General features: G+C 40.2%; 1 protein-coding gene across 2 annotated transcripts in view; it reads left to right on the plus strand.

The window, feature by feature from the left end:
• The window catches only part of LOC126210143 (ubiquitin carboxyl-terminal hydrolase calypso), a 154,922-nt gene that overhangs the window by 39,029 nt on the left and 102,305 nt on the right, over positions 1-13,588 (plus strand). For both annotated transcript variants that reach the window (XM_049939293.1, XM_049939294.1), the window contains exons 4-5: positions 219-429; positions 13,295-13,466. In XM_049939293.1, coding sequence (XP_049795250.1) covers positions 219-429; positions 13,295-13,466 — 383 coding nt within the window. The remainder of the gene's footprint in view (positions 1-218; positions 430-13,294; positions 13,467-13,588) is intronic.

Here is a 13,588-nt window from a genome sequence, read left to right on the forward strand (position 1 = left end):
GTGATGGCTGGAGGAGGTGGCATTACAGTAGGGGATTAGATTAGCAGTAAGGGTGTACGTGTGGGGAAGGTACAGAGTACCGGACTGAAACATACGACTGGCTCTCCTGTAATTAATAGGATTCTTTGTAACTGCACCACAGCAGCTTCTGCCCCTTTTAGTGTCACCAGAAAGTGCATTTACTCGGGAAAGTATTGAAAGCCTGCACCCACCGCCAGGGTTGGGCCATCGGCAACACTCCGGAGCTGGCCAAGGCGCACAACTCGCACGCGATGCCACAGGCCAAGAGGCGCCTCGACAAGTCGTCGTCGTCCGGTGGCGTCAGCACGGGTCGCTACACTGGCGAAGCCTTCCACTTTGTCAGCTACGTCCCCATCCACGGCAAGCTGTTCGAGCTGGACGGCCTCAAGCCGTTCCCCATGGACCACGGTGAGTACCGCCTCGGTCGCTCGAGACCCGGCACGTTACTGTAGTGTCGTTACAAATAACAAATAATTCTGTATGTTATTACAGTTTTGAAATTTGAATTTAAAATGTCAATAAGCTACATTGCCTAGTACTCATTTCTAACTGGTGCCCCTTCCTTTCCTCTGTACTGTGAGAATGCAGCAGAGCAGAGGAGGCCACTGCTATTAATAGGGTAAACTGTCTCCAGGCCTCACACGTTTATAAGTTTTAACACGTGTGGTGTGTTTCGGAGGTAAATTACAGGCTCGAGGACTGCATTTCGGTTCTGTCGGTACCTCTGACACCTCGGTCGTCTGTCCGGTGGTCGTAAGAATAGGACGACTGTCAGTTATGTCACAGTAGTGTGTCAGATTATTGTATCTTGCAGGTGACTCCAAAGAATAAATGTGCTTTGTGGTATTCTGTGGTCTGGTAGCAGCATCCCGGGTGGCATTTTCTACAGTGGAATATTTAGTGACTCTCAGTCTCAGTGACACCGAATTGCACAGTCTCCGATCACCGAGGCAGGCCTCGGCAGCCAGACACGGTGACTGTGTACGTGTGAGTCATGCTCGTACAAATGTGTGTGTGATTTCTACATCGGAAGAGGGGCTTTTGGCCGAAAACTGACATATATAGCAGTATTTTTGTTGTCTCTGTCTGTGACTTGATGCCTCCTCTATATAGTGTGTCACAATCGATCTTTTACATTACATTGTTTGTATTTTTTTAACACACAGATAGTCTTCTGTTGCAAAGAGGATCTGCAAAGAACGAGAGGAATTGTGGAAACCAAATGTTGGCAATAGTGATTGAATATTTGTATATGACCGCACACCGGTTGTGTATAGTGACTGAATATTTGTGTGTGTCTCTAACTGGAAGTGTATAAAAAGCAACTGGTAGGTGCAGTGGCTGGGAACCCAGATGTTACGAGATATCTTAACCTTACGGAAAAAGAATTGGAAACATTCCTCCTCGTCAGTCGTCTCGGAGCTTCCACTCCGTGCGGGGAAGTCCCGTCGTGGCCGCAGCCGGAGTCTGCGAGCTCTCGGTGCCGTGTGGTGGGCGAGACAAATTGTGCGACATATTGCTCTGTAGAATTCCTTCCGAATGTCTGTTGGCAAACCTAGATAATTTCTGGGACCGGCTACAAATATGCTGTCGATGTAACTGAGGGTAGCCTTCTTCGCTTTGACTCGCGAGATGGGGCTAAATTGATCGCCTCCAGTAAACCACTGTGTCCTGCAGCAATCTGACTGCTCTCGAAAGAGTCCTGAGCCTGACCACCGGATTGGATGATAGACACTGTAATCAGTCTTTGCACTGTCACCGACCTGTTTTCCACCGTCTCCTATGTATACCACATAGGATCACAATATAAAGCTAAAGAGGATACGAACCTACACGAGAACTCCACAGTTCAAATTGCCACTGAAGTCGTACGCAATTTATTCACTTCTAATATACGTTACAAAGTCTGCTTCGTCTGTCGGGGGACACTTCCAGATAGCCGATTGCTGCACGCCCCGTCAGATGGTCTCTTCGTAAACAGCTATTGTACACTCAGTAAACGGCAACACCCTTATCGAAAACGGCCAATAGTCTTACATATTTCACACCAGTGTGAAATGGAGTGCCCTTCCAAAGACATTCTGAACTTCCCACACCTAGAGAACAAGTTTTCTAATTACTGGCTACGAACTTCTGAAATATGCCTCCTCACTACCTCTACCCCAGAGAGCTCATCTCGCCTTCCACACCCAACCGGAGCGACCTACTCACTCATCGATTTCGTGAGGTGCCCGCAGCTCTGCGACACTCCCACCACGTGCTGAGGTCTCGGGCTCTTGGCACTGGAATTGGCCACTTTCTGCTCACCGTCATAGTACTACTGTTAAGTGCTGCTGCCAAATGGAAGGAAATGCCAGCCATTCTGTGGGTAACACTCACCCTCGAAAACTACTCTGTCGGCCCAGGCCACACTCTTCAGCCATAGTAAGCAAAGATTGCCACTTCACTCTAGGCACGTTAGCGGCTCCCTTCCCCCCAAGAGCTGGAAAAGATACTCTTTCACTCACAGTAGTGACCAGAATTTACTGACAGTTGTGGCCCAGAAATGATCCATTACAAATTGATCGTAAATTGGAATTTATAAATCCCATATTCCTTCATCCATTGAAGACTCACATTAATTTCATGTTTACTATTATGTTACATCAAATTTCACCTTGTATGGTGTTCTTGCAAAAGAAACCATCATAAAAACAACTAACAAGTAGTGACTGAACCGATTTGTCATTATTGATGCCTTAGCATCTCTCTCTCTCTCTCTCTCTCTCTCTCTCTCTCTCTCTCTCTCTCTCTCACACACACACACACACACACACACTTTTTCAATTTCTGCTCATGCCCAAATGTACGGGGGTCACACAGAAGGTCATGAGTGGTCTTTTGCTACATCTTCACTTAGTGTCAAAAGTATGACTGACTGTAGGGGCTATTGAGTAAAAATTATTTGTGATTGAATTGAGGATTTTTGGCAGGGAGGCCACATTATATTACCTCAGATGGAGAGTCATTGACAGAAGCAGAAGTAACTTAAGTTGTGCCACAGGGAAGTGTGTTTGGGACCCCTTCTGTTGTGTCGTTTAAGAGGTGATCAGAAGTTTCATTTGAGGCTGTGTATATGCAACATAGCACGAGTATATGCAGGTATATAAGCACCAAAGTGTAGGCACAGGATTAGTGTAGCATTCGCGCCTTCCCGACTTGCGTGCAGTAAATGCGGAAACTTAAACTGGGGCTATGTTCTTACCGAATGCGTCCGAACGGGACCGACATCCTGTTATTCTTTCCACAACTCTGAAGGACAAGCACTGGTATACTTCTGTCGGAGAATGAAGAGTGTGCACAAGGCAACACATCTTTCGAAAATGGAACGGTGCGACAAGTTCTGTGCCGGTTGTGATTTGACACGAGACACCGGTCGATCTCGGAGGCCGGCCTTGTCTGTGGCTGTCTGTGTGCCCAAAGCACCTTACGCGTTTCAGTGTCGAGGGCAACACTGGAGTGTGATGTTGCACGTGACGAAAGCTGGTGTGGCGAAGGGTGCTGCTGCTCCACAGCAACACACGTCCCCATATAGCAAATCTTGTAACGCAGAATTTTCGCTGACTCGAGTGGGAGACATTGGAGGACCCACCCTATAATCCTGAACCCCTCCCCTTCATTGTTATCGTGCATCAGCCCCTCGAAAGGGTGACAGTTGCTGTCAGACACAGATGTGACGCGGGCTGCAGATTCTGGGCTTTACGGCCCTTCAAAAGAAGACTTTTTTTTCACCCTATACATAATAATTAAATAGCAGACAGTAGTAATGTCAGATTTTTTTGCACATGGTGCAGTTATCTATACTGAAGTACTGACTGAAAAAAAGTGTACAGGCATTCAGTCATATCTCGATAATATTTCGAAATGGTGTCATTCCATGTCAAATCAACACACTTTAAATAAAAATTTTACCTCACCCTCTTAGATTTTGCTGAAAGTTGGTATACTTATAGTGGGTGCTGAAACTAAGAAAAATACCAAATTTCAATTTTTTACCTCAAACCATTCCTGAAATATGGTCATGTAAACTTTTCAAAAACTGGCCAAAAATGTGTGAATGGACTTTTTTAAATTGCCCTATGAGCTGCCCTAATTGAGCTAGAGAACTGGGAAAGGTGTCATTTTGCAGCATTTTTCATGCTCTTTCCAGTGATAGACAAAAAACATAGCTTCTAATTAATAACCTTTTTCAAAATGGTAATTAATATTTTGATTTAATTTTTTTACAAAAAGTACATAATTGAAAATTTTCAAAATATTTCCATAACTACTTCATACTGTTGTAAATCACATGGCAAAATATAAATGTGGGATGATGATGGGTTCATTGTTAAAAAAAAAAAAAAAAAAAAAAAAAAAAAAAAAAAAAAAAAAATCCAGACTCTTGTTTTTCACTAACAGCCGTAGTTTGACCAAACGGACCTTTAAGGTAGTTTAGATTAGATTAATACTAGTTCCATGGATCATGAATACGATATTTCGTAATGATGTGGAATGAGTCAAATTTTCCAATACACGACATAATTAAGTTAATTTAACAACATAATTAAGTTAATATAACAATTTTTTTATTTTTTTTATTTATTTTTTTATAATTTTTTTTCTTAATTTATATCTAAAATTCCTCTATGGAGTAGAAGGTGTTGTCATTCAGAAATTCTTTTAATTTCTTTTTAAATACTTGTTGGTTATCTGTCAGACTTTTGATACTATTTGGTAAGTGACCAAAGATTTTAGTGGCAGTATAATTCACCCTTTTCTGTGCCAAAGTTAGATTTAATCTTGAATAGTGAAGATCATCCTTTCTCCTAGTATTGTAGCTATGCACACTGCTATTACTTTTGAATTGGGTTTGGTTATTAACAACAAATTTCATAAGTGAGTATATATACTGAGAAGCTACTGTGAATATCCCTACATCCTTAAATAAATGTCTGCAGGATGATCTTGGGTGGACTCCAGCCATTATTCTGATTACACGCTTTTGTGCAATAAATACTTTATTCCTCAGTGATGAATTACCCCAAAATATGATGCCATATGCAAGCAATGAGTGAAAATAGGCGTAGTAAGCTAATTTACTAAGATGTTTATCGCCAAAATTTGCAATGACCCTTATTGCATAAGTAGTCTGAACTCAAACGTTTCAGCATATCATCAATGTGTTTCTTCCAATTTAATCTCTCATCAATGGACACACCTAAAAATTTTGAATATTCTACCTTAGCTATATGCTTCTGATTAAGGTCTATATTTATTAATGGTGTCATACCATTTACTGTACGGAACTGTATGTACTGTGTCTTATCAAAATTCAGTAAGAGTCCGTTTACAAGGAACCACTTAGTAATTTTCTGAAAGACATTATTGACAATTTCATCAGTTAATTCTTTTTTGTCAGGTGTGATTACTATACTTGTATCATCAGCAAAGAGAACTAACTTTGCCTCTTCATGAATATAGAATGGCAAGTCATTAATATATATTAAGAACAACAAAGGACCCAATACCGACCCTTGTGGAACCCCATTCTTGATAGTTCCCCAGTTTGAGGAATGTGCTGATCTTTGCAGTATGTCAGTAGAGGACCGTATACATAGGGCTTGATGTCTGTACAATAATTCAGAGACTGGAGCCATTGATGAGATGATGTAGTCTGCATTGTTACCTTCTAATGCTTTGTGTGCCTACAACATTATTGTGCACTGTGGTTTTAGTGCAAATCAATTGTTACCTCTGTGGTGACCAGTCTGTATCTATTATATTTAATAGTTCATTTTCAAGTAAATCTATTCATTGAAGGGCAGTTTATAAGTGGTTTTGTATAAATATGGAACCAAGTAAAAAGTGCAGTGCTGTAAGAGTGCAGTGTTGTAATCCATTGAAGAAGTCAAATCATTTTATTAGAGACAGAAAAAAACTGAGAAATGTCACAACATGGATGCCCAACTTATTTCCTCAGATACCAAGTGGTGCCAAGATTTGTGATAAATGTAGGAAAGATGTAACCAAATTGAAAAATACACCAGAGCCCATCAGTGATGAAAGTGTTGAAGAATCTTCTGGATCAGAGATAATCATCCAAGACCCTGACTTCACTCCAACTTCAGTAGCTGTTAAAACATTTAATAGTCAAATATTTCTCAGGTGATATGCAGAGTTGGGAGAGGGAAGTAACTACATCACCAGACAAACTGAAGTTACAAGATGTATCAGGCTATGTCACCACTGTATATGGCAGAAACTGGTGGCTTGGGTACATTTTAGAAAAAAACGAAGAACTTGATGAAGTGAAAATAACCTTTCTTCATCCATGTGGACCAGCTAAGTCATTCTCATATCCTGCACATCCAGATGTCCTGTGGGTGTCAGTTGCGGATGTTCTCACAAAAGTGAATCCATTTACTCCGACAGGGAGAACATACATTCTTAATGAAAGTGATGTAAACCAAACCCAGTCAGCTTTATTAAAATGTAATATGTGAAGTTCCAAGACAATTTATTGGGAAACTGCTTTCAACTCAAAACTTAATTTTTGTCTCAGGTTAGTGTTCATGTATATTTTATAGAAAGTTGTTTCAAAATTATTGTTAGTAGCTATTGTGTTAAATTTATGTACAGATACCTGTTACTCAAAAACAACCATTACGTATTTAATTTGTTTAATAGTTCCATTACAAACATCATGGACCAGAACTATTATGTAAATACTTGTACTTATTCATACTTTATTTCAGTTTGTAGGTAAATGCTCAATTTCTTGTTTTTGTTATATCGGTTAATATACTGTTAGTGAAGTTGTATGAAATTAAAATAAGCAATCAACTTAATTATAAAATATGCTGATTAGTTTTGGTTTATTAAGGTGATGTTTTGATATTTTTAATACTTTTTTACTTACTTTTCAGTAGCCTATATTTTAAAGATACTCCTGTTTGTTAAAGGTCAATTTGGTCAAACTAGGGCCATTCGTGAAAAACAGAGTCCTGAATAATTTTTTTTTTTCACCATGAACCCATCATCATCCCAGATTTATATTCTGCCATGTGATTTACAATAGTATGAAGTAGTTATAGAAATATTTTGAAAATTTTCAATTATGTACTTTTGTGAAAAAATTAAAATTAAATCAAAATATTATTTAGTATTTTGAAAAAGGTTATTAATTAGAAGCTATGTTTTTTGTACATCCCTGGAAAGATCATGCAAAATGACACCTTTCCCAGTTCTGTAGCTCAATTAGGGCAGCTCCTAGGACAATTTAAAAAAAAGTTTGTTACACATTTTTGGCTGGTTTTTGAAAAGTTTACATAGCCATATTTCAGGAATGGTTTGAGATAAAAAATTGAAATTTGGTATTTTTTTTAGTCTCAGTGCCCACTATAAGTATACCAACTTTCAGCAAAATCTAAGAGGGTGAGGTAAAATAGGTGTGTTGATTTGACATGGAATGACTCAATGGTGTAGAGGTTGATGACTCACTTTAAATGTTCATATATGTACAATTGTGCACATCGTGAAACAAAAGAATGATGTTTTCTACAGCTTCGTCGTCTGTGATTCACAGTCTGATTTAATCAATTCGTACAGATACCTGGGTATAACAATCTGAGGTATAGGAAAGAAATGACGACGTAGGATCAGTTGTAGCTAAAGTGTGTAATTGACTGGGTTTGTTGATAGGACATTGAGAATTTACAAGTTTTAAGAAAGGACTGTAAGTGAGGAATACGGGGGTATACTAAAACTCCTATGTACACTCGTCTGGTTCGCGAGGAATGAGTAGACTCGTTACAGTGTCCACAGAGATGTTTAGCCCGTTATTCTTTCCACATTCTGTACACGATTGGAAAAAGGGAGAATCTGTGATAAGTAGTACAGTGAGAATTACTATCTTCTGTACACTTCACAGTAGTTTGCAGATTATGGATGTAGATGGAGAATTCCGACAACATAATAAAAATGAGACTGTTATTGTAAATTCCAGAGTTTGAAATCTGTGTTGACACACTGTGACCTTATTTACCACTTAAATACAGCTATTATTAAAATAACAAGTATACAGCGAGCTAGAGCTACGGTGGAAATGGAGTAGGCAGTGAGACGGGCGAATGGTCAGTGTCTCGCCGTCTGCAAAATGTGTATCGTGTCAGGCAGTTGGGGAGCTGCAGAGCCGGCATTTTGTGTCAGTTGTGGGGTCTGTCATCTTTTGGGGTGTACCAAATAATCTTGTGGGCATTCTTCATCTCACGTAGGGTTTTACGAGATTTTGTTTGTACAGGGGTAAGAGAGGGAGAAGAGGTGCCGGTTCATCCGAAACGAGCACGGTCAGTTTCCTTCCTTGTCTTTCCTTAATCAGAGTTCGTACTCCATCTCCGGTGGCCACAGTCTGGGATGCCCGAGTCTAATCTCGCTTCTTTTTCCACTGACCGGTCCCAGGCTTACGAGTCCACTGTCGAGTGGTGCTCGAGGGCCGATACTGAGAGCCAGCCGACTGAGGAGAGCTGCCACGAGACAGTAGTTTTGTAGGAGCTGTCACCGAGATATTGGGTCGTAACATTTGTCACCTGTGTGAGGTGTTCTTTATGAAGTGTTTGGTTTCTGACCAGTAAGGGTACCATCCCACTGCCCTGCATTTCTCACACATTACATAGCTTAGACTGCACATTTTGACAGCATTTAATCTCGAGTGCACCGTCCCAAAAATATGGCAGTATATTGGCCGACGCAAACAGTGAACTATTTGCTATCGTTTCGTATGTTGATTTCATTCAAAGTTTTTCCTATGATCAACTGTCATTTGGTATCAAATGCCACTTAACATCTCTGGAATTGTGGCAGTAAGTGTCACTACTCAAGGTAGGAGTGTGTCTCACTTCCTTTCTACTGTGCTGATGAAAGACGTCGTGTGGAAAGAAAACGTACTGTGCACACATTTTTTTGTTTGTGTGCAGATATGAAATACAAATATAAGCACAGTACAGCCACGAGATGCGACGGAGCACGAGTGCTTTCCTTGTGGAGAAGGAGCTGTCGACACCGACGTTATGTCTCGGGAAATCCGTGGATCCCAAAGAGGAAGAGGCTGAAACGACAGTGGCTGTTGTTCCAGAGAAAGAAAAACGGAAGAAGTTTGTGTGGAATTGCTTAATTAATTACTTACTCTTGACTTTGGTATAATAATTATCTTTGTGTCGAAAGCTTATTGAAAGAACTAGTGATCTTAGTACTTTAACTAGTTTGGAGAAGCATATACAGGTATTTGAAGAACAGAATGTACAAGAAAAAGTAGACACCACTAGTGGTAATTCTAATTCTGTGGATGAGACTGTCAAGTATCGGAATGAATTTCCAAAATAGTGGCAAGAGTGAAATAAAACTGAACAAGGACTTAACCCTGTAACGATAAGGTTGGGGTTGGACCCAACCCCAGCGAGTCTGTTTTCTTTATAACTCCGCACTCCCTTTTCTGAGAGCGCTGTGGTTCCAGCTACCCTACCAGCCAGTCGTCCTGAGAACGCCCAGGAGGCCACGTCTGTCTGGTGAGTGACCTGCAGCTACCCTCTCTATCCGAAGCCTACATTACCCGCGCTCGGGCTGGATCCGACCCCACCTTACTGTTTACGTCACACTTATTAGTTTCTTTTGTGGGGAGGATTCAACCCCATATTGATGTTTATATTACATCTAAGTTTCGTTTTCTCTTCTGGTATCTTACTAAGATGGCACATCAACTCCTTAGACCTCCTGAGGAGATATACAACGAGGTTCTCCGATAGGAGGCTGAGTCAGAGGATGGCGACAATATCGATGCAGAAAACTGTTCAGAAACCGAGGATGATTTATTATCTAATACTGATGATGAGGATGATGTATTTCATTGTGCGGCAGGAGCAGTCGAGTTTGATAATTCTCAGTTAGATGTAGACGATGAGAGAAATTTTGAGCTAGGTAAAGACTTAGAGACAATGTGGACCAACAAACCCATCCATTCAAAATTTTCTAGGACACTGGCACCAAATATTATTACTCATCTCCCTGGTCCACTTGGGGAAGCAAGGGGGGGTCACGAGTGAATTGCAAATATTTTTATTATTTATAGATTCGAAAATTATAGAAAAAATTGTTTTGTACACAAATCTTGAATTCGAGAAATCTAGGCAAAAGTACAATACGGTCCAGTGGTTTCATTCACCAACAGAGAGCGTTGAAATAAAAGGGTTGATGGGCCATGAGTTACATTTTAACACATATCCTGAATATCTTTGTACTGAGGAGACTAACATTACAAGATGTAAAAACTGATTAATATTTTGGTAATAAGTGAGAAAGATGTGAACAGACATCACTATTATTAGAAGATAAAGCTATGTGGATGACGTGCTGTTTTGAAAAAAATTGTGGAGAGCGATCTCATATTGTTTATTCATAAAGGCTGCAGGCACTTTGGAATATCAAGTGTATGAGTAAATTCTATTATTTTAAGGCTTTAAGTCGAAAGAGAAGAGAAATATTAAGAGCGTATGAGGTATGCCAGAGTGTCAAAGAAAATAGCATTAGTGTCTCATGCACAATGTATCGTACAATTCTAAAGGCACTACATGATCTAAAAGCTGCAGATTTTTTTCATGAGTTACATAAAAGAAGTTGTATGTGATGTCAGTCCAAATATGCAAAGTTATAGCCCATTAAGCAGGCTATGCCAGCCACTGTAATAAATTGCTTAAAGGGATATATATTCTGTGGATATAGCAAACCATGGAGAATGTTAACGGATCGTGAATCACGGTTTACTAGTAATCATTTCAAAGAATTCTTAACACGGGTAGGAGTTAGACACATTTGTATATCAAAGTTCCAGCCAAAATCAAACCCATGTGATCGAGTCATGAAAGAGATTGGATGTTTATGTAGGACGTATTATCCTGATAGGGATTATCTGAGTACAAGTTGTATGTCTGAGTTCCAAGTAACCTTGAATGAGTTACCACATATGTCTACAGGACTATCCCCTGTAGAGGCAATGAATAAAAATTTTATTGCTAAGCCATTTAAATGATCTACTTTAAGAAAAAACTACATAGTATGTGATAATCTACGGACATGCAGAATTACGAGTAAGGAAATACAATGAGGGAGCCCAAATTCCATCATTCCAGATAAATGACATAGTTCTAATTAAAGAATTCTGTCAGAACTTGGACTTCAAAAAGCAAATAAGTAAGTTTTTTCCTAGGTATTGTGGACCTTTTAAGATAACAAGGATGTCACATCCTAAAGCATTGTTTCTGGTGGACCCAAGAATGGGTCAAGAAAAATAACTTTACAATATTGATCCACTAAAGAAGTTCATAACCTCAGGAGAATCTGATCCTCTGTAGAAGAGTTAAAGTCCCTTAGACGGCTATTGCACATTATCAAGTGCAGCAGTAGCAATAAACTGATAACGAGTGCATAATTGCTCCAAAGAGCAAAGAAATAAGTTGTGACAAACATTAAGTCGAAAAATACAATTTATATGTGTGGAATATATTGTATAATCACGTGAATACATACATATCCTTCTTGTGATATAATCAATATTATGAAAAGGAAAGTTGCTATTCACCATATACTGGAGATGTTTAGTTGCAGATAGGCCAACAAAAAGACTGTCACGAATTAGCTTTCGACCAGTATGGCCTTCATCAAAAATAGATGACTGACACACACACACACACACACACACACACACACACACACACACACACACACACACACACCTATCTATACGAGGGTCATACTGACCAAAAGCTAATTTGTGACAGTCTTTTTGTTACGCCTATCTGCGACTCAGCATCTCTGCTATATGGTAAGTAGAAATTTTTCTTTTCGTATTATGGTTACATTCCATCTTGGATTTTCTATTATTTGATTCTTGTGATAGTATGTGATACACGGTGACATTAAGACACTTGACTACAAATGACTAACCACTGATGTATGACTACGGACTATCAATAGGGGTGTGTCGAGATCAGTTTTGGGGCCTGTATGAGTGAAACTTTGACGAGTCCATTTTGTAGAGCATGCTGTGACCACTCTTCATTCTCATTATTGTACACGAGATCTTTCATCTTAGTAGCTATTAAAGGTAGCAACACGTCCCACTTCCTTTCTGCTGTGCTGACAAAAGGTGATTTTGTAGAAACATATTGTGCACGCGTTATTTTGTTTGTACGTGGATACGAAATACAAATGGAAGCACAGTACAACCATGAGGCACGACACAGAGCGAGTGTTTTCGCGGTGGAAGAGGAGCCGTCTCTACTTTGACATCGTGACTGGGGTGCCGTCTGTGCCGAAGAAGAGGAGGTTGGAACGACACTGGCTGTTGTTCTGGGACAAGAAAAATAATCGAAGATTGTACAGAATTACTTAATTTCTTTCTTATGTTTTGACTTTGGGGTACTAATGGTCCTCCGTCTACGAGTTCAGTTATTAAGAGCTTAAATGTGAATGTTTAATTGATATGTTGAAAGTGTTATGGGGACTGTTAAATAGAGAGAGATTTTGAAAAGAAGTGGTTGCCCAATTTCGTAGCTAGTGAATAGTAAACATAATCTTCCATTACCACAGTGCTTTCCTGCAGAGGGTGAAGAAGTTCGATACAGCTACGAGTGGTACTGTGTAGTGAGACGACAGCTGTGAGGAGCAACTCGAGTGCAGAAAGAGATGTAAAGGTAAAGATAATTACGAACGTACGACTGGCAGATCTCAGTCACTGAATTGGTACCCCGGTTAAGTACTCTCCAGCAGCGAATGGCAGAGGTAACATTCCAGAATGGACTCGTAGATGTGGAAGCATTTGTGGTACAATACAAGAGCTGCAGGTCATGTGCAATTTCGAGAACCAATTTTGTTTGAATTGGCTCTCGCTGTGAAAACCTAGACTTTTAATTCTTACTGTATGATGAGTGCCGACTCCTCTTTTTTTTTTTTAAAAAAAAAAAAAATGGGGGGAAAAAGTAACTTTCCAGTCCACAGGTCTCAGAACAATGTTTGCCAGAGCGACAGAAATGGTCGCCCTTTGTAAGTTGAGACTGTGCATCGTGTAAGTCACATCAAACTGTTTCGGGCCGCTAGTTTTGATAAGATTTTTTCCTCTAACATTAGTGCACACCGAAGTTATGGCCCGGTGTTTTAAACTGAGACACTTCGTGAATACCTATTCTGAGACATTTCTCGTACGTAGGCCCGTGGGGAGAAAAGGAAGACTGGACGGAGAAATTCCGACGTGTGATCACGGACAGGCTGGGCATCACGGCGGGAGAACCCTACCACGACATCCGCTTCAACCTGATGGCGGTCGTCCCCGACCGGAGGATTGCACTCACCCGCAAGATCAAGATGCTCAAGACCAACAGGTGAGCCACATCTCTCCACTACACAATGTTTAGCTGTCTGTCTGCTACACAAAAATGCTCTCCTTCACATTCTCAGTCTCCCGGGAAATAAGAAATCCCAAATACTGGAATAAATTTCCACT

This window comes from Schistocerca nitens, chromosome 10 (assembly GCF_023898315.1).
Source record: "Schistocerca nitens isolate TAMUIC-IGC-003100 chromosome 10, iqSchNite1.1, whole genome shotgun sequence".
NCBI classification, from domain to species: Eukaryota; Metazoa; Arthropoda; class Insecta; order Orthoptera; family Acrididae; genus Schistocerca; species Schistocerca nitens.